The following is a 22,280-nucleotide window of genomic DNA, read 5'->3' as shown; positions in this document are numbered from 1 at the left end:
AGGGTCAAATAAGGGCCAAAGTGGTCACTTAAGGGTGAAGTCCCAAACACCAAAGCAGTGCCAAGCCACATTGACCATCATTTGGTGATGGAGTAAAAAATATGCTAATTTATTGGTGGCAATTCTCTCTTTTTATGGTTTCAAGCAGTTAAGACAAGTGGCCTGCTTAAGAGCTTTTCATTTGAAAAGAGATTAAACAAAATGGTTTGTCAGGGATGCTTGGCTGTTTTATGTCTTTGTTAAAAAAAAATTTGCCCAGACTGTACCGACTACTATCACATCACCCTGAAAGCCATCTTCCATCTCTAAGCATTACTTGGTTAATAAATACATCAGCTCTAATTGCTTAATAGTGCTATGTTCATTTGCTCTTTAGCAAGATTAAAATGAAATACATCTTTTGTATTACTGCCTTCTATCAGGACTGTCTGCATAAAGGTCACAGAAAAAAGTTTAAATTTAGTAGGAAATTTACTTAAGGACATTAGTGTAAATGATACTGTGTTTAAAATGACATAAAAGAGCGAAAGGTGATTTCAGTAATGCAAAGAAAATGGTTTCTGAATACTGATAAGGACACTTATCCCTCATACCACACACAATTTTAGGCAGCATTATACATTAAAATCCCTCTACTGGGGTAATAACATGTAGCTACTTTCCCACCCACTAACACAAGTAAGAGCAAGTCATTAACATTTAATTAAATATGCTCCTGACATCCTTAGAAACATGTCACGCTTTGTTATTGAAGGTTGTGGCCTACTTTCTATGTACATTTTACACCAAAATAAACTATTTATATTGGACAGATTTAATGCAGCAAATGAGACATTTTTAATTAGAAGGCATATCACAATATTTTATAAAATCGTTCTGAACAGCAATACCAGACTGAAATGAATTTACAACATCTGATACATAGTTTATGTATTTCACAAACGAAACATAAGAGATGGGATTAGCTCCACCTTTTGGGTTCTAAATAGTGAAACAAAACTGTTTCGCTTACCTCAATGGTGAACATCTTCCTTTTTAATCTAAAAGCAAGGTCCTTCGTGTCTGACACATCACAGATCAAGCTATTAAGCCGAGGAATCTGATGTACATGAACCAAACCTTGTGGAAAGAAAGAGTAAAGGAGGGGAAAAAAATTAAGAAAACACTGTCATCCAGACGCATAAATTAGAGTCTTACAGCAGAATTCTGTATATTTACACACACTCATCCTCCCCTTTTTAAACTGGAGCTTACTACCAGGAGCAATGAAGCAAACGGTGCGATTATACTCAAGTAATCAAGCAGAATAAGATAAACAGAAATCCTTGTGCTAGGAAAACTAATTGCACTTTGGTACAGAAGTACAGATGTAAAGAGGGATCTTAATACTTGTCAAAACTACAGCCGGTTTGTGTGTGATTTTCTCTTGTATTTACAGAAAGCAAATATGGCTATCACCTTGCATGCTGCCCACGGCACCACTGAGTGATCTTTATTTTATTAAATGCACCAGTAAGCAGCCAGCAAAACAAGGCTTATGGGTTACTGATAACCACTGAAGCTCTAATGAGAAGTACTTGGGTGTGCGCCCTGAAAATGACTCTAAAAAAGTCTCTGGAAAATAGTGATTTAGATGATGCTTTTCGATAAATTTTAACCCCTATGCCATCATAGCAGAAATACGTTTTCTTCATGCAGGAGGCTTAGATAGCTGCTCAGATGTTTTTAACAGTACTAGGTGCAGTGCAAGCTCTGCATTCTGTCAGCTGCAACTCAAGCTGATTTTTTCTGACAAGGACGCTGGATGGTTTTTGTGCAGCCTAATATAGTTTCTGAACAACCTAAGGGTGATTTTCTACATCTGAAAACCAGGAAAATTCTACAGGGCTTCTCAGTTACTGGCCTATATTTGCTGTTCATAAAGCCAGCGTCTAAATGGAAATACTGTACATCTAGAAAGGACATGTTACTTGAGAACGGCAGCCGTGAGAAAACCCTCAAACACTAACACCCTAAAATAAAATAAGGCAAGTATTTTTTCAGGGCTTTATTTATTTTTTTTTAAAAGAGGAATAAGAGAAGAAAGTTTCCTAAAATTGAAATACTTTAAAAAGCATAATTTTTATGGGTACTAATCACAAAAATTCTCTATAATATTAAAAAAATACTTTTACACGTTGAAACCTTCTACCCCTTCCACCCAGTTCGGTGACAAATAAGAATTATTTCTTCAGCTTTTGAGGTCAAAATATAATTGCTTTATATAGGAACAGCAGGTATAACACAGGGTTGCTTATATAAATATTCTAAACCTATTAGTTAAGGATCATCTGTATCATAAATAAGCCGAGTAATGTAAAAATCTTCCATCATCCGCAATAAATAAATCATATTAATAAAAAAAAAATCCACAATGTGAAAACCGTTAAATCCACCTTTTTTTAGAATGTTAAACGAAGGTTGTGTAAATCTCAGAAGCTATGTATACTGTAATATAATTTTTATTAAGTACTACCTAAAATGATTTAGCATACTTTCTTACAGGAAATCAGGAAATAACTGCTAACATACACATTGTCTTAAAGGACCTCTTCAGTGCTGAGAAAAGCAGTATCAAATTGACAGAATTATGTTAACATAAACAAATGTCACATCACAATTATACAATTGGAAAAAATAATTAGGCAAATTATTCTAGCTTTTGTTCGTGGTTTCTTTTTCATTCACCTTTTTTCAGATAATGAAACATGCAGTGTTTTCATAGTAAAAAAGATTTTCCTCTGATTTATTAATTACAGCCTGCATACACACAGTGGTGTCTCAACACCATTGTTACTTCTTTTTCTACATATTCTTCTATAGAAAACACTGCCACATTTTCACATGTTTACAGCAGGCTTCGGATAAGCACTTTACTTTCAACTAAAGGTTTCCATGGAACTACAGTAGTATCACAATAATAATAGCTGTAATTTATGCACACTCAGAGCACTGCTCCAGATTAGCTAAAACTGTTTGTTATTCACTGCTTTTCTTAGGCATAACTCCTAATCTAATCTTTTAAAACTGATATAGTTCTGTTGCAATAGCTAACAAAATCTTTGGGGAACAAGATGCAAGATTAAACACCCCTACACATTTTCAAGATAAATCACTTCAAAGGCTACATGACTTTTTACCAAAATTAGTGTCATATCTTACATGCCACACACATCTACATTCATTTCCCTAAAAACCTAAGTGCCGAAACTTAAAGCTGAAAAACAGAACACTATTTTTAGGTAAAGTTTATATAGCGCATCATTTAGCAGTTTATTCACCTTAATATAATATATGTTTTTCCGTGTTCTCTATTTAAAACTTGGCAGATCTAAAGTATCGATTTCATGACAAGTTCAGCTCGCTGGTCAGATGATTGCCAAGCCTCCTCTGCATGTGAATTCCCCAAAGCCTGCCTGTTGAGATGTACATCTGATTGAGCCATGCCTCCCTAATACGGCTTGACAACATGCAAGGAGTTGCCATGTTTCCTTTGCAGCCTTAATGCACTTCGCTGAAAATTTTCCTAACTCAAGACTGGTTAGCAAGAAGAAACATTTAAGAGGTATATTCTAAAATGAAATCAAACGCTATTTTATAGTGGATACCCAATTGGAGGGTAAGCCGCTAAGTGCCCTAGAAACACTCAGAGCAGACTTTTTGCATTGCTAAAGATGGAACTTACCGTGGTAATCCTTGTATAATGGGTTGGTTTCTCTCTCAGAGCCAATAAATGATTCAAGACCGACTACCATATCTGACAAGTTTGTTACACGTTCCATAATTGCTTTATTCTGTAAGACATGGAAACAAAATACACATCCTATGTGATGAAAAAGGTAATTAATGTTCATAGAGTAGGCCGTGGTCTTCTCAATGACAAACTGTGGGGAAAAAATAGGTCATCAATACCTAGAAATTACATTAGAGGGCTTTTTTATTTAATAAAAAAAGGACCTGAAATTTCTGTCTAAAGAAAACATACATTCAACAAGCAGAAGCCATAAAAGGGCTAACTCAGCACTAAATTCATTTTTTCCTAAATCTTTATAACACTATCATTTGCTCACATCAGAGAGATTTACAAGCTATGTGGCAGTAATGCACCTCTCACTGACTTCTACTATGAGTCAGATGCCCGCTTTTGTTTGTGTTCCGAAAAATCATTTTTTTTATACACTTACACATAACACCTCTAATATTCTGAGCAAGCACAACCCACGTGACTATTCATTTTGGTCATCAGTCAAACAATATGGGAAACCAAAGCATTTTCTCCAGTATTTTTCTTGCTAAAAGTTCCTCTCTACACAACACATAAATCTAAAGCTTCAAGTCGCATTACTATTTCTCAATATATTTGTGATTTATAAGTGATGCCTCATGTCTCATGAGGTGATGCACTGTCATGTGCCTTAAATAAGCTGTTTTCCACACAGTTTTCTTTACTTAATCTTATAAAGCAGAAACCAACATTTAAAGTTCATGACAGGGACCTTCAGAAGTAACTCATGATAAAAAGTTCGGAAATGCTTTGATGATGTCAGTATTTAATAAGCAAAAAACCCAAAACCCAAACAGCTGCTATGCTCTTGTACTTGATGGCTGTAGGTGCTATACCCATCATATCTTCAGGGGTATCACGATCAATCACCTAAAAATACCCATTCTAAGTATGAACAATTAGTTCTGTAGCTCCAAGTTAGAGTTTTGTATTTTTTATTAATTTTAAAGCATACTGTGCATCCTGCACTTCCTTCATTAATTATATGACCAATGCTTATTATGAGTGGTAAATTTAAATAAACTATTTGATAAAAAACAATTTACAAAGTAATTAGGAGCAGAGAGAAGGGAAACATCCCTAGACATGTTAGAAAAGTCTATATATTGCACTGACTTACAGGTTTAATAAAATGGTGATCAACACCCAAATTGCTTTCATGAATCCACATTTCAACAACAGCATATTCCCTGGCCACAGAGAAGCCTACAAAGAAGATGTGAAAAGCGAACATTTTACTCTCATCAAAGAATAACCTGGATTCAGGGTTTTTTTGAGTGCTACATAAAGTAACTTGTGGCCTGTCCTGCATGGCCCAATCTGCTCAGGCTACAACGCCTAAAGCCACCGATCCCATGGTAGCTTTACAACCCCTCCCTTCCCCACCTTATGGACCAGATGGCATTAAATCCTGGGGACTGGTCTCTTTTCACAGCCGCTACTTGTGTACAGGCCAAAATCATCTATCCCCATGGAATCAGGGTAAATTTTACTTACGAAGTCTAATGATGAATAATGATACAATAATGTTTTACTACCGAATTAAAGGATTTCTGAAGAATAACATAAGAGATCTGAAGTAGAAGAACGCTGCCTACACATAAATCTCCAAACTTCCTTATTATATTTACCCCCAAAATATTAAAGCTGACTTGCAAATTATTCTCCCTTCTAGGAAGAGTACAGCATACTATATTTTAATGGAAACACTTGGTCACATTATTCTACAGAAGCAATTACATAAAGCTGGTATAAATATAAATCTGACGTAGTCAGTGACATCTACAAATCCACAGACCAGAAATTACCGTTTTTTGCAAGTTCTTCAGCAGGCTGTTGGATGTTATTTGTATAAGCAAAATCACAAAACTGTTACATAAATAAACAGTGATGATTTCTGGATGATAACCTAAACTCTTGCTGTAGAAAAAATACACCATCATTTGAAAAAAACGTTTGCTGTCCACTCATTAACATTTTTGCTTGCCGGTTTTGATGACAATGGGTTACGAAAACTGTAGGTAGAAAGATGCTCAACCATCAGCAAGGTATCCTCATCATTTACAGTCCTGAAAATCATAAGAATAGCATCTTTCCTATTTGATCTTAATTACAGAAAGGTTAAAGTGAGGGACAGTAATTCAATATTTGCCTAATAAACATACTTTAATACGATGGTTTCAGCTCATCTTTCTGAACAGGTTTGCTTTCTTAAATTGTAGCCTGTTTGCCCATGCTGATTTTTTGTTGCTAAAGAGTGTCAAATATTCTCCTGGCTTAATGCAGTGTATCTTGGGAAATATTTTGCACAGTGAATCGCCACACCAAACAGACATTTGCTTATGTGGCATTGTTGCCATAGATCTGTATCTATCATGTATTTTCTAGTTTGCGGTGTTCAGCACATTAATGTCCAATCAAAGCTGACGTCAGCACACAGATAGTTGTGATGTATGGCATACTGACATAAACACACAAATCATGTTGCCCCATCTGGGCTTGAAAATTTAACAGAGCTCCAGATCTTCCTCCAGCCCCATACAAATCTACCTCCTGCTTCTGGCATAAACTTGGCAGCTCTGGAGGTGAGCCAGGACATGGTTAGGAGGGAAGCCAGGAATGGGGAGACTCAGGGAAAGAGTTTGTTGGCAGCTAGAAGAGGTATTGTTTTAAATTACACTAAGAATTGAAAAAACCCAACAACCTAGTCCTGGAAAGTTTTCAGTCTTGCTAGATGCACTGCAGTTTTTCTAAATTAGTTAGTTCAGCCAAAATATAATTATTCTAACAACATGGTAGCAATCCTGTTGTGCAGCCTGGGCTGGGCATCCACTCTATATCTTATTTTGTGCTTGCTGTTTTAGACAGTTTATTTTAAGCGCAAACTTGCAATGTTTGGGCTCAATCAAAGTGTACTTTCAAACCAACGTCTCAAAAAAATTCATGTAGCTAGTTGGATATGTAAATGAGAACTATATATATGTCTTTAACCAGCTTTGGGAGGGGCAATCGTGGAAAAAGCTTGCTTTGTCCTACTAATTTAGTTGCAGAATCTACATAGATTTGAGTACTTATTTGTGCGTGTTTAAAAATACTTATTTACAAATAAAGCAGTTCAAAATGCATCATCTTCTATGTTTGAGTATAAAGCATGGTATTCTACCAACAGAAATACATGTATAGCCTGTATGGTCAAACTCACATACTGAAATTAATACTGTGTGTTTCTACTGGATCAAGTTCTTAATGTACCACAATTTTATTATTACTACGATTAATCAAATCAATCTTGGTTCATCTGGATTCCACATTTGGAAAAAAATCTGTCTTTTCTACTCTGCTTTAATTTCTAGTTCTTATGTGATTTTCTGTCAATTTTATTCTCACAGTCAGTGATATGTCCTTCCATTTTTACTTTGTCAGTTTGTAAAGAAATTAAAAGCCTCACAAAATTTGTGTAATAAAAATAATTCTCAGCCTTTGCACTGCACTAAGTAAAGAAAAGTCAAAGAACGGAAGATTTTCATAGAACAGCTTCAACTTTTCTACCTAATACATAAAACAGCCTCAAAATTTAAAAGGAAAAGAAGAGACTCATTTTAGAGACTGACAATGAGTTCCAACTGGCACCTGTATAAATACATTAAGCTCTTGAATCATATGGGCTTATTAGATTTCCATTTGTATTTTAATCAATACATTAATATAGTTTTATTACTGAGTTCTATATTGAATTGAAAATAAGGTATTTTAAGATTATGTATCTTTTCAAAGAGATTTTAGATCAACATCTTGGTAGAGGGCTTTTTGATTCCTGTGTCTTTACATTTTGGTAATCTAATTGCATCACTGATTTTATTTTAAAATATTTAATTAAGTTACTATATTGATTCCTAATAGGTTCATTACCTAAAAACCTACTTACAAACAACTGCTAGCACTGGGACAAAACCCAGTTTAAATGGCGCGTTCCATCCAGCGGCACAGTATTTAAAGATTAGTTCAGATACTCCCCCTCAAAGTCTGGGTAAAACTGTACTTGTAGGTAACACTTTGTGTTTTTATCAACAGGTGAGTCCAGTAGTTCTGACCCTTCATTTGAAGGTCTTAATAATAAACAGCAAACAAGCAAGTTCACGCAAAGTAATGAGAAACTTATGAACTTAAAGCAAATTTTGGTGAATGAATTTTCAAAAAAAGCTCGAAAACTGGTTGTGCCTTTTTTTGTTTCTGTTACATTATGTCATAAAGCATGCTTAGGACCATGACTCAGGTAGCCACATTAGAACTTAGTGAAACAATGGCTGGATATTCAATAGATGAAATAAGTCTTGGAGAGACTATCACACAATGATGTGGCAAAGACTTCACAACACAAAAATATTTACCATTTGTCATCACTACTTAATGTCCAAAGGATTTTAAACTGAAAAGATAAATTATTAAGAAATATGACTTAAATATTCATCACCGTTTGTTAAGAGTTGCTGCTCAGAAAATCGAGAATTACCCATATACTTTATTTTCGTAAAAGAAGTTAGGCATTAGGTCCTTATACTAGTTTCATTGAGAGATACTGTTTGTGCACTTTTTCATTATTCACAAATCCTAAAAATAAAAGATTGATAAATGCTTTGCCAAAAGTATTATATCAGTAATTATCAGAGACTATAAAGTATAAAATTCTATACTTATTCTAAGTCGAAGTTGATTAGCACTGTTCTCAATACTTGCACACACCAATCTACCAACTGAATCTTGAATTTTGCCTTCAAAATGCATGTAATCTCAGACAAGTGGAATATAAAACGAGCAATAGTACATTAACAAATATTAGTATGTAGAAATCTGCATCAATATCACAAGAAAACTGAAAACGAGCACAATTCTTCGCCGGAAGGCAGATATCAGAGAAATATACTTCAAGGATTTGCTACAAACAACAAAGCCTTCAGTGATTAGAAGTCCACATTTAGGGATTCTGACTGATGAGACATCTTTTACCTTTGAAGAACCTTTCTGACTGAAATAGAACTTAAGAATAAATTTTCATTCTTATGGCTGCAATCACTGCTTTTGGTTGATCTCTTTATAGGTACACCGCATTACATCATCTGATTTCAAGTAATGAATAGTATCTTCAAATAATTTTAGACACATTACAGAAGCAAAGAAAGGACATATAGGAAAGACATGAGCAGGTAATTAGACGTAACGTACTTGTAAAAATGGGAAGGGAGTAACAAAGCATCTGATGGCCAATATGTTGGACAATGTATTAATTCCAGATTTTGGTTGTTCCCTTAAAGTCACTTTTAATAATGCTTGTCCAGATCGCCTACATAAACTCAAGAGTCTTTCAACTGTGAAATTAATTAGAACTAGTATTTTTGTTTCTTAAAAACTCAAAAACCTTTAAGCAGAGATTTCCTTATCTTACACCTAAAACACCATCACTGCTTTGAGAACTCTGCAATGTTATTATCAAATATCAGGGGAAGGGGGATGACACAGCATTCAATTTAAAAATTCTGGATAAATTTTCAGGAAAAATAATTAGCCAGGAAATAAAAACTAATCATAACATACTAAAAAACCCCACACTTTAGATCTTCACTGAAGATGGGTGACCTGGACTTGCTTGTTCCTTGAGCTTTAAAACCATCTAACGCCAGCAAGCCTTGGCGCTCTACAAAATAAAAAATGTATGCCTGTGTTGCCATTGGAGCGAAGATCTGAAGGTCAACTCAGCGAAATGAGTGGTGATGCAATATAGACAAAACAAGCAAGTCAATACCAGTTGCTGCTAAGGTCTACAAAAACAAAAGTGAGGACAAAGACTATGTAGTTTAAATCAAGCTTTCCATCTGTTGGTCTCCAAGTGCTTTACAAAAGATAGGCAAGTGCTGCATTCCTCATTTACAAGTCATGTAACAAGCACAAAGATATCATGTGAGTTGTCCAAAGTCACAAGCCAGTCAGCAGCTAGCTGGGACCCGGATTCAGCCTTTCATTGAAGCCCTGTCTCCCTGTCTATGTCCATCCATTTGAGGCTTGGCTTAGGATGCTGCATCCACAGCTTTGGGGTACCAGAAAAATATTTGTGGTATTATGAAGAAGATGTGGGAGTTAAAGCTCAGAAAGCTGGGTGCTGAAAATCCTGTTATTATCTGGCTGAAAAAGGTGACAGATGTACAGGGTATTAATGGGTGACACTTTTTGGGCTGAATCCCATTCAGCGCTTTTTTCTACTATTTCCTTAGATTCAGTAACTGAAATTATAAGTTGCTTGTGACTATGACAGGTTCTGGGGTGCAGGGCTCTTGTTATTGAAATAAGCCTGATCAAGCCCATCTCCAGTGAAGGATGAGGAGATGGAAAGAAATTAGTACAAGAGCTGGGCTGAGGTGAGCCCAGCATCTCCCCTGAACATTATGTGGTCCTTATTACTGAGATTGTCTCATTGTTATAAAAGCACATATATGGAAAGCTGTATGTTACTATTTGCCTCTAATTATCACAAAAATGAAATGACCATTTGAACAGATTTGTTTACAAAATTAAACACCTAAGCTAGTCAATGGTAGAAGTTGGTCATAGCGCAGTATAAAATACAGATGCAAAAGTGAACTGAAGGAGTGAGAGTTGTATTACAAAAGAGTCATAACAAAACTGCTGAAATTAATGTATTTGAGACCAACTAGCTTAACTAAAATCCTATGACTCCATTGGGAATTATTCATTATAAGAAAAAGGTTTAGGAATTCCTTTTGTTGCCATTTTGCCTGGAAAAAATGTCATTGCAGTTTGCTTACCAGTTCAGAAAGGCTACCTATTGCTGCAACTTTATTCTTTAAACATTGAATTGCATTTTATTCACAGGTGACCAAAAAGATCCTCCACTATTATTTCAATTACTACTACACAAATATTGAAAGGAACATCTAACTGATGCTGGTAATCAAGTGGCAAGATTCTGAAATATAAAATCATTTAAAAAACTAATCCCTTATTCAGTATAAAATTATAGGCTGTCATCGGGAGCAGGCTGGCAAAGCCAGGTCCAGATGGGAAACTGGCTGGGCAATAAGAAGAGGTAGGGGGAAATGATGGGTAAGCTGGAAACGATGGGAACCTAAGGAAAGACATGACTGCTCCCTCTGCTGGCAAGGTTCTCACCTGCTTTAATTTTTAACTAATGAGTAGGCATTTCTTTAATTATTTAGGATCTAGCCAATAAATAATGCAGAATGTTCCTTCTTCAGTCTGTTGCTGTGTGTTTGCACATATTTGAACTTATTGTGCCCTATTTCAGTAGAATAATTTCCCACAGAATTAAGACTCAGGTTAATACCTAATGGTAGAGTTATTTGCTTTATATTTTAATTGTTCATAAAATCAAAGGCACAATTAAGCTATTTAACCTTCAATTATTCTATTCTACAATGTATACACATTTTTTATTTAATTTACATATTTCATAATATTAGGATAAATTGCCCATCATATCCTACTATAACAAGAACCCTTTAATGTAGCAGTAAGATACTATAAGATGAAGCATTCTGCAAAACAAATATCCTAAATTATACATCATACCAAAAAAGTGCCATTCTTCCATGAATAAAATTCGTGACCAGAGAATGCAGCGACAATGTTTGCATTCAAACTTAATTAAAGGATGAAGAGAAGTCGTTCGTTACTTGATTTGAGATATAAATTAATAGCTACAGTAAGAACATTTAGAAAAAATCTGTTCTAGGATTTTGGCCTACAACCAGAAGCTCCTAGAACAGGAGGGATCAGCTTTTTTTGCCCACTGTTCTCATCTGAATCCTGGCTGAAAAGCTACTCCAGCTCCCAGCTTTCCAGAAGGCTCCATCCCAGGAATCCTCGCCTGCCATTTGGTTTGCTGATTTTAATCTCACAGGACTTTCTTACAGTGCCTCCACTATGCTGAACTGGCACTTGCTCCTAGAAGTGAGTTATTATTAAACTTGTAGGTCAATTGTGGCACTAACAACTCTTTGGAAGCTTTCAGCCACGGTGTACAATTTGCTGGTCTAATTAAATATTAATTCTAAGTGTTACATTCTGTGGCTAAGAGCTTTTATTTTCCATCATCAGTCTGGAAGAGAAAGAGGTTACAAGGCTAATTTAATCTTTTTTTTTTCTCTAGCATTAAAGCTTAACTACACAGGCACAAAAACATCATTAAAGATGCAGTATTCCCTTTTATTATGATTATATTGTAATTAATAGAGCAGGTCTAAACAAAAAAGGCATAAAATTAGATTCTGAAATTCCAAGGTTTTTAAACAACACCAAAAGTTCATATGCAAATGTTTCTAAGCAAACACTGCACAGAAATTCAATATTCAGTTACTTGAAAATCATTTAAGATGGGAAATAAATATACAATAATCTAAATATAAAATGACTTTACACAAAATTATTGTTCTTTGTTCTGAAATGGAGCAGACAACAGAAAAAAACATATTTAATGCCAGATTCACAGGGCATTTTTCTCAAGAACTTGTACTTCTTAAGTGAAAAAATGAGTATTGCCTCAGAAAAACAATAATAACTTGTATTTTCTGAAAGAATCATTTGCTCAAAGCTGATAACTAATTTTTTTTTCTGCATTATTTAAAGTGACTCTTTTAATCTTTACTTATCAGTGTCCAAATGGGCTCAATACATGAGCCTCTTCCCTTCTGCTTCCATAACAGTTGTGTCCATGTCTGGACACTGGGCATTATATTAACTACTTAGTCCAGTAGCCAAAAGATTCCATATGCTTGAACAGATGACTATCTCCATACTGTGATGGGATATTTAACTATTTAGGTCTAACATTGCAGTTGAAAGATTTAGTTCTAAATCTTAGCTAATTTTTGTACGGTTCCATAGCCGTATTTTCAGATTATATACATCAAAGGTAAAATAAAACTGTAACATTTCATATAGTCCTTAACTTTTACAGCTTAAAGTATCCACTTCTGAAAAATGATTTTTTTGGATTAAAAGACAGTGTGTCAATGTGACGGTGATAAGGACGTGTACATAGTGTCCTTCTAAAGTGTAAATTTATTAAATGAGAAGGCTATTTTAGGTATGCAATTTTAACATACAATGTGACTGTTCATCATAATACAGTTAGGTCTGTTGAAAGACAATTAACATGTGGGTATAAAAACATGCTTCAGATGTACTGTATTTGTTTTTGAAATAGCTGGTTGTTACCAAATCAGAAGTAGCAGAGCTAGAATACAGCCTGTTGGAAACCATAAACTTATGCTATGAAAAAATGAAATATTTCTATTTCTTCTGTCACTTGATTAGCAAATACTATCAACATCAACAGAAACTGAAAACAAAATTACTGTCTCTCTATTTAAATTTTGAATTGTATACTCTGAGCTTCCTACTTGTTCACAATTTTAAAGGTACTTCTATGAATGTTTACAATATCCAAACCTGGATATTCATATCTAAGAACTATATGAATAACCCAATAATACCTGCTATAACCTCATGACTCCCATTATTTCCTCGTATGGTTGTTAAACTGTATTTCTCAAGTGCAACAGAAAACATCATGCTTCATTAAGAAGCAAGTAAAAATCCCCAATATAGAAAACATAAAAGCCATTTTATCTTCATATTTTCTAATTTGCAGAGAATTTTAAAAGCATGCTTAATTATGATATACAAACTACATGATATTTGATGTCAATACAAATTTGTGCACAGTGACTACTTCATCAAAAACATTTGAAGGTTATTCAGCATTTCAGAGTTCATTGTGAACTCTCAGAAGTTATAATTCTAAGGCAGGCAATCACTTAGTTCTTGTAACAGAAATAAAGATTTCAAACTGAGAAATTCACAAGTTATAGCAGTTCACATCTTCCAATCCTACATTAGCAATGGATTCTAAAGCACTCTATTGCTTGACTTCGAGTTTAGCTGATAAATTACTCAGTGTGAACATAGAAGGCTATGAATGTGAAAAGGTTTGTTTCTGAATTTTTCTACACTGAAACATACAGTAACTTATGCACTTCAGTGAATTCAAAGTATCAAAACATTAATATTGTAGGAAATTAATTTTTCAACATACTGCATGAAATAATGAAAATACCTTGCTAAACAGAACTTCAGACTCTGAGGACAGTTTCTATAACAAGACTTATTCATACTGACTTTTCATTAGTCAATTAATTTCCCTTGGTACATGCTGACTAATATGGTTGTTAGTCCTTACCAGTAACATAGCTTCAAGATCAGAATAAAGGACGGCTTTAACAGAAGTGTTACACTTTCTCTCAATGAAAATAATAATCTACTCAAAAAATATTTAAGCGATACAAAATTGGGAAAACCAGGAACAGAATTATCAACGTTATTTAGTATTTTGGGGGACAGATTTTTTTTTTGATCTTCCAATGATTTCTAGTAATTAAAGAAGAAAATACAATAGGAAAATATTTAAAATTCTAATTTAGACTGTTTACAAGTATAAAAGTGTGACATCAAAGTCCTTTAAGTCACACTCTGTAGCACAAAAAGACACTGTTCTTTTTTTAAGTACTAAAACGTACAGATTATTAAGAGCCCTTACTTGTTTTTATAATAGTCCTTGAATTTGGAAAGTGTAACAACAAATGAAATCCCTCTTCAGCCTGCCCTCCTTGATCAATGCTAGATGTAAAAAATGGAAGTAATTTCCCCTTTTCAAATGCACCATCTAATTTCATAGGCACAATGCATTTTCAAGAAGCAGTAGAAAGGCTTGAAAAGTAACCTTCCATCAACTATTTTAATCATACTTTTAAGTATCTCAATATTTATTACCTGACAGACACTGTAAGATAAGAGTATGTTCAATCAGTAGAAAATATCAATCAAGTAAAACTTGTCACACACCATCTGAATAAAATTCATAATTGGATAAGTTTTTAGTGTCATTTTCTTGAAATCTTCTTCCAGAATAATGTATTTCTATTTTTGTGGTTGACAAAATTCTTTTTTTTTTCATGCACTGTTTGCACTAGAAGTTTCATCAATAAAACACATCTGTGTTCTTCAGTGGACTACTATAAATCATTCTGAAAAAAACTCTGTACACAATCAGATCTCTTGTAAATTCGTGTCTTTTACCAAAATATAGCCTTACAGAAGACTGTGAAGACATTCAGTGTCCCATCAACCTGGTTGAATGAGCATCATCTTTGGATAAATGCAATTCAAAGTTATTAAATCCAAGACAATGAATAGCTGGAATAATGAAAGAACCACATTGGTGGATGTGTACCACAGAGGGAAAAGCATCAAGAACAAAATCACTGTTTAATGTTCAGTAGTCATAAAAGAGACAAAGCAGACACTGGAATGTAGAGAAAATGAGCAAACAATAATAGTATTGTTGCATTATATTACTGTAAAAGGTAAAATACAACTAAACAAAAAGTGGCTGTTTAAAAACAGATTAGGAGGTACTATGAAAAAAAATACCAAACCACCAGAATACAGAAAAGACAAAATAGAGAGCCTCGTCTCACCGTGTTATCAACTAAGAACAAAGATATGATTTATAGAAAGTAAAGGCAAAATTAAACCTTCTGAAAAAGAAAGAAACCAGGTAGATTTAAAATGTAAACTCCCTGTCACAGTACAACATGTGAAGTATTTGGTAAAATATATAAAAGAAACGAATCTCAAACTATATATACATATACATATGCATTACTCATATACTACATACAAAAAATATAAGTAGTCTGGGTTGGAAAGACATGGTCCCTGTTGAAAATCAGTACTAGCAACGGAGAGTTTTTTTTCTTCTTCGCTAGAGTAACCAGTACTGGGGACTGACAGAGACAAGACACGTTATGACTTACTCCTAAAAATCTATTTTTTCAAGGCAAAGCAGGTAAAAGAGAAATTATTTTTCTGTATATGTTATGCAGACAAAATATTGATTAAAATGTGATTTTGAACTTATATTTACCTTCATGGAAATTATTAATGAGTAGAGTTTACTTGTAGACCTCCTAATAAATACAGTTGGGAGGCAAAAGTTAACATAGACAATACAGAAACAGTAGTTCAGGGAATAAGTGTGGAATTTACTACATCCTCAGAAAAACAGTGTGCATTTTCTATGCCTTCAGTATAAGATGCAAGCATATGCTTGAACTCACTCTGAACAAATTAAAAACATATACAGAAATGCACTTGGAAAAAAACACCCCCCCTTCTCTTATGCTCTTGGAAAGAAAAGATATTTTCTTCACTTTTTTTAATCCAGCAAGAACCCTCAGCAACAGAATGGCGAGTAGCTGGGTTGAGAATGTGAGCAGCTGCTGTTATTATAACTAAAGGTCTGTCTACGGCTTGAGCCTGAGAGACCACATGTTCAGCTGTCCTCTCATCTTGCCATCCTCACCAATTAACTATTAACATGGAGGGCTGTACACATGCTCTCAGGGGCTCTTTAACAGGCTTCTTGGAGAGTGGAACAACTACACAGCAGGGCTCTGGGAACTGAGTAATGTAGGGTATAAGGAACCCTCAGCAGCTTTGCTCCTCTTAATGACAGTTTTCTCCGTAGTTTAGTGATTAAAGAAGGATATGTGAAGTTTCCCAATTTAAAAAAAAAATCATGCTCTCATTTGTTTAAGGCTGCTAGGCAAAAATTCTAGAAATAATGTTTCTTTTTTAAAAAGTCAGAATATTCTAGCATGTACTGACAACAATTCTGCCAAAATTAAAAAAAAATATTTAAGTAATGATATAATTTCAATCCTAACTCCATAGGAATTGATTTATATGGCATTTATAAACACAAAACCAAAATCAAATTCTCAGGTAAGTTTGCAACAACCAAAAAATTTTGTCTTTCAGTTTGTTTCTTAGAGATTCTTTTGGACTACTTCTCTAAAACATAACCATATCTTTTATTGACATAATATGTAAAAAAAAGAGTAAAATGAACAGCATTGTATGCCCTAGCTACGGACAGGTAATTCCAATGTGAAAAAAGAAGTATGTTAGTTCTACATTCACAAATTCTATTAATTGCATTACATTTTATAATCAAGCTTTTTGAAGGAAAACTGACATCTAACATTTCAAAACAGCAAAGTAAGGAGACTGAGGTTTGCACTGCAAGAGTAATATTCACGCACTTTTGATTACAACAGTAATGCTAGAAAATCAAGTTTCTTTATTTTTGAAGCTGTAAGTGCATCAGGTATCTAGATAAATAACATTCGTAGGTATTCAAACACCCTTACGAAATGCAATATGTAAGTGATAGTGATGTACTTACCTAAATACAGGATTTAATCTAACGATAAATTCATCTACTATGAAAACATTTTGCATAATATGAGGTCTTACCCAATACTTTTTTACTACAATAAAATCAAATTAATACCCCAAATTATAGGTTCTCTGTTCATGTGAATACTGTTTGCTTTTCTAAGCTACATTACCATTTGCAGAAAAAAAGACTGTCTACATTTTAGCTTTTGCTAATAAAGTTCATTTGCAGATGAATGAAGACCAAAACACTACAGTGAAGTTATGTTTTAACTTTGCCCCTTGAACAAAAAGAGTTTTCAAAGTGTCCAAAATTGCATCTACTTTCTTACCACAAACTTTGAATTTTTGCTAACTGATATGTCAGCTATGAAATACAGCAAAGACAGCATTCCTACCTGGATAAGATGAGCAGGCACTGTGATTATGCAGGCTGATAGAGACTTTCTGAGGAGGCCACGGAGAACATACAGAAATTTTGTAAGGCTATGAATATCTTCTGGAGTATAACTGCTACAAATGTCGTCACCCCACAACATGGAACCCAGACTCTGAATTCCTATCCGCAAAATATTCTTCTGTTTTTTCTATTGAAAAAAAAAGCCACTTGTTATTTTTTAAACATTAAGAGGAAAATGTAATGTAATGCAGATGTTAAAAAAAGTACAATTTATAGAATTCATATCCATAATAATCACATAGTTCAAGTAATCATAACTTAATCTCAGAGGATCTTGATAAAAATTACAAATGGAATCGCACTTCTTTTCACCAACTGGATATTATGCTATGCCAGATAAGCAATACAAGCGTACGAGAGCATGGAAATACTAAAACCTAATTTGCATTTTGTAATCAGCTACACATAAGTATATTCTGACAGAAAAACCAAGATTATAATTTTTCACGTCCTTTCTCCCCTCCATCGCTGCCTTCAAAACCATGTAAAACAATCTCCCAACTCTAAGAAGGTTGTTGGAAGGGCCAGAGAAGTAAGCAAGCACTTTTCCTGTATTTTTTACTTTCTATTGTGCACTTTCATATCCTGATAATTCAGCCTGCTGGCTTCAGTTTCACTTTTTCTTCTACTGCTAAATGAGTAAGGTCAGCGACCCACCTTGCCAACGCACAGCTGCTTTTCTGTTTCAGAAGTCGCATCTACATTCCTGTCAACCCCTTCCAACTAATGAAGAAAGGTTTATCCACAGCTATGGACAAACAGTGCCTGACAGAGACATCAGAAAATTGTCTCTTAAGGACTACACCTTTCTGAAAGTCCTTGATATGAGTGTTTCTGGATCTGCTTTAGTTAGCTACTGGGTTCTAGAATCTAAGCAGTTTTGACATGCAAAATCCTAAATGGTCTTGTGTGTTACTCTCTCACAGACAGTATCCTGGCAAAAGAGCATCCAGCAGAGGCAGCGACTAAGATAAAGCCCCTTTCTGAAGGGGTGGGTTATGAAGGCAAAGTTGTAATTTGTTCATGCAAAGTAAAATGTCGTCTCTCGTAATGACAAATCTCATTTCTGCTTATTCGATGTGACCTTTCCTTGCGATCTTTGAGCAGATTTTTAGGTATATTTGCTATCATTAGCTGAGCGAGAGACAATACGCACTCTTGTTGAAAGACCTGCTGCACAAGGCGATCAAGATACATTTCTAGAGTTCAGCGGTCATACTTGAAGGCCAGGTTTTATACATATATATGGATGTAAAAAAATAGTTTAGATAAATAAAAACCTTCCTGGTGTTTTTCATTACAGTGAAGTGCATTGATAAACTATAGAGATTCATTTCCACTATCCTGAATTGCAGCGGAAATTAACAGTAACAATCAAGCACAAAGCACTGCACAGCTGTTCTGGAAATTCAGAGGAAAGGTTTTGAGGGGACAAGAGGCTACTCTTACAAATCCTTCTCCATATTGGGTAGACAGCCCAAATTGTGAAACAGTTAGCACCACATAGCTCTGTATTTATCCAGCTCTCCTGGCTTACACAGTGAAATTATCTGCCAATTCACTTACAGCCTTCATGAAAGCGATACATGTTTTAACTCTGGTGGAATCTTCAGTCTCAGGCTTTGCAGGTATTTAGGCTTTACTTATGTAAAGCTAACTTTTTACACTATCTTATGAAGATCTGGATCATAGCACAGGACAATATGACACAATCTGAATTTTCTGTGACTCAGATGTTCAGAGTTTTAAAAATAATAGGAAAAATTGAAGCTAGTCTAATATTTTTTAGTGGCTTATAGTTGGAGCAGACCAATAAATTTCTTGATGTGTGTTTAAGAAACAGTACAAAATCAGGCATTTAAGAAAACTATTTTACCCAGAAAAAATGGGTATTGATCATGTGGAGAAAAAGTTCTAGTACTTCAAAATTTCAGAGCAAACTTACATAAAACTTACAGAAAGTTCTGTAATGAGAAAAATACTTTTTCTTATGAAGAACAGTAAAAACACTTGAGACAAAATTATCAGAGTATCAGTTCTCTTATTGGACGAAGGATAACACAAGCTTGTTTCACAATATTAAATCATAACAGTTGTAAAATATAAAGCTATTAAAACACTAGGTAATATCAGATGTATTTGTTTTGGCCACTAAAATTATTTCTACTAGTATAATTCTGTCAGACCTACAAGGCCATCATAAACAGTTTAATATATAAGAAAAGCATAAGTCTAATATTCTGTGACAACAAGTCTGCAGTACAAAGCAGGATGACATTTTTTTAGATATCCCACTCGATCTTCATACTGTCATTATTTGGATTGCTTTGGCAGCAAGAATTCTGATCATGAAGAATTAAAAAACTCAACTCCAAGCAAACAAAAACCCAATCCCCTCCAATTTTACTACTCTGAATGTAATCCAACTTGAGCTCCAAAATGTACAAAACAATTCTGAAACAAACCAATGCTATTCTGCATGACTTAAATCAATGCTTAGTTTATGAAGGATTTATACTTAATGATCAGCAGTAAAGAGTTACAAGGAAGTTTCTAAAGGAGGTAAAACTGATACTCGTATTTCTAGGTTACAAGTCATTCAGACACTGAATTTCCAAATAGTTCTTGGCAAAGATGTTGAAGTCAGTGTGAATGAACAGGTTATGGTTAACTTCAACAAAACTTTTCTGTAGCGCAGTACCTCAAAACCAGGAATAATTGTGATCGTAAGGCCTACAGAGTCATGCAGGACAGTAAAAAAATATTTATCTATTATGGCCAACAACAGATGGGTCTATAAAACATTAATGTTAACTAATCATATGGTCCTAGAGATGCTGAACCATTTTATCAGAGGTATACAAACCCTCTAACTAATGTTCCTAATCCTGTCAAATCTGTCAGCTAGGGTGAGTCACACTCTGCTCACTTTTCTCCAGAACACTCTTCAGATACTGGATAAAGAGGAGCCAATATAAAGGAGTACCAAGTCCAAGTATCTTTGGCATATTGATGTGAAAGTCACCAAAAATATCTGAATGTTTTACTTGTAAAGTTAAACTTTTCCTTTGAATCCAGATCCAACAAGCAACACTTTTCTACACCTCCAGAGTCTAGCGATTTTGGAGGGATTATACTTCACAGTACGAAAAATAAAGTGCTAATGGCATCGGCTTCTGTCCTTCACAGACAGGGATTAATGGATCTCTTTAAAGTCAGTAAATAAATCTGTTCAAAGTTCAGTATCTCCCAGTCACATTTTGGCCCTTGCAGTTTTCTCTAAAATTCATGAAAGCCACAGCCAAGGAGACCTTCCCAAGTGGAAAGGATTGTTTAGGGGTGGGAAGAGCATACATACACAAACTTCTCAGAAGCTTGTATTATTATATACAAGAAAGGACATAAGTGCAGAAGAACACAGGCTTGTCCTCACTCTGTCTTCCTATCTGGCTACTTCTGAAGTATTTCTGAGAGTTCAGTCAAGAGAGGAGAATTTTTCATAGATTTGGAAGATAAAATGATCCATGGTGTGTTCTGGGCCATAACTTAATTCAATGCTGGACATATTTTTAAGAGGTAGGTCTTAAATACTGCTTTGAATGTACAAAATTTAAGTGCGCCCAGATGGCACATGGGGAAAAGAGGAATCTTAAAGACAGCTACTGCTCCAGGAAATCATATGCATTATCTCTCTTGAAAAAACAAAGAACTATGCAAGCACTAATGGCTTTCTTGATGCATAAACTAGCTTGAAAAAGGACTCTTTTTCAAACTTTTAAAGCTTCACCTCAGAAACTTAAAGATGTAATTTAGCACACATATACTTCTAAATTCACCTGAGTTAAAATTCTGGTTTTCCTTTGTTGACACTAGTAATAGAAAATAACTATCTGCGATATTTAATTCTTCCTTGCTTGCAAGCAAAAAAATATTGACGCTGATCAACTCTTTTCCTTTCCTTTCCTTTCCTTTCTTTTCTTTTCTTTTCTTTTCTTTTCTTTTCTTTTCTTTTCTTTTCTTTTCTTTTCTTTTCTTTTCTTTTCTTTTCTTTTCTTTTCTTTTCCTTTTCTCTTTTCTCTTTTCTTTTCTTTTCTTTTTCTCTTTTCTCTTTTTTCTTTTCTTTTCTTTTCTTTTCTTTTCTTTTCTTTTCTTTTCTTTTCTTTTCTTTTCTTTTCTTTTCTTTTCTTTTCTTTTCTTTTCTTTTCTTTTCTTTTCTTAAAAAATTCAGGAATATTCAAAGATGCTATTTTCCCATCAGGCCTAAATTGTAAGAAAAATAAGAAACACCAGTCTAATCGCTTCAGTAGGAGGTTGTTTGCTGGCTGAAGGCTGGCAGGGTGTTTGTTTTGCTCAGTGCTGCTCTTTGCAGCCAGCAAGCTCTCGGGCTTCCACAGGACCTGTCACCATGCGGTAGGAACATCTCTGCGCACGGTGCCATACCATAGGATGACATGCCTGTTACCATGGCTACCACAGCAAGTGGGGAGAGGTGCCTGTCAGGGACCAATTTACTTCTTCAGACTGGCACTGCCACTAAAGTGAAGGCAAGCTCACTCATAAATCTCAGCAGAGACTAAACACTGAGCATAAACAACCTTAATTTACACACAAGTGTTCTGTGCAGGTTACTTTCTACAAACTGTTAGACACAAAAACATCAGTTCT

General features: G+C 34.6%; 1 protein-coding gene across 1 annotated transcript in view; it reads right to left on the bottom strand.

The window, feature by feature from the left end:
• Positions 1 to 22,280, bottom strand: part of ELP4 (elongator acetyltransferase complex subunit 4) — a 150,637-nt gene that overhangs the window by 81,062 nt on the left and 47,295 nt on the right. Inside the window, exons 7-9 of the mRNA XM_054066876.1 lie at positions 17,554 to 17,742; positions 3,725 to 3,833; positions 1,013 to 1,119 (exon numbers count right to left, since the gene is read on the bottom strand). Of these exons, the coding sequence (XP_053922851.1) occupies positions 1,013 to 1,119; positions 3,725 to 3,833; positions 17,554 to 17,742 (405 nt within the window). The remainder of the gene's footprint in view (positions 1 to 1,012; positions 1,120 to 3,724; positions 3,834 to 17,553; positions 17,743 to 22,280) is intronic.

The sequence above is a fragment of the Cuculus canorus genome, chromosome 5 (assembly GCF_017976375.1).
Source record: "Cuculus canorus isolate bCucCan1 chromosome 5, bCucCan1.pri, whole genome shotgun sequence".
NCBI classification, from domain to species: Eukaryota; Metazoa; Chordata; class Aves; order Cuculiformes; family Cuculidae; genus Cuculus; species Cuculus canorus.
This window is presented reverse-complemented; position numbering and strand designations above follow the sequence as displayed.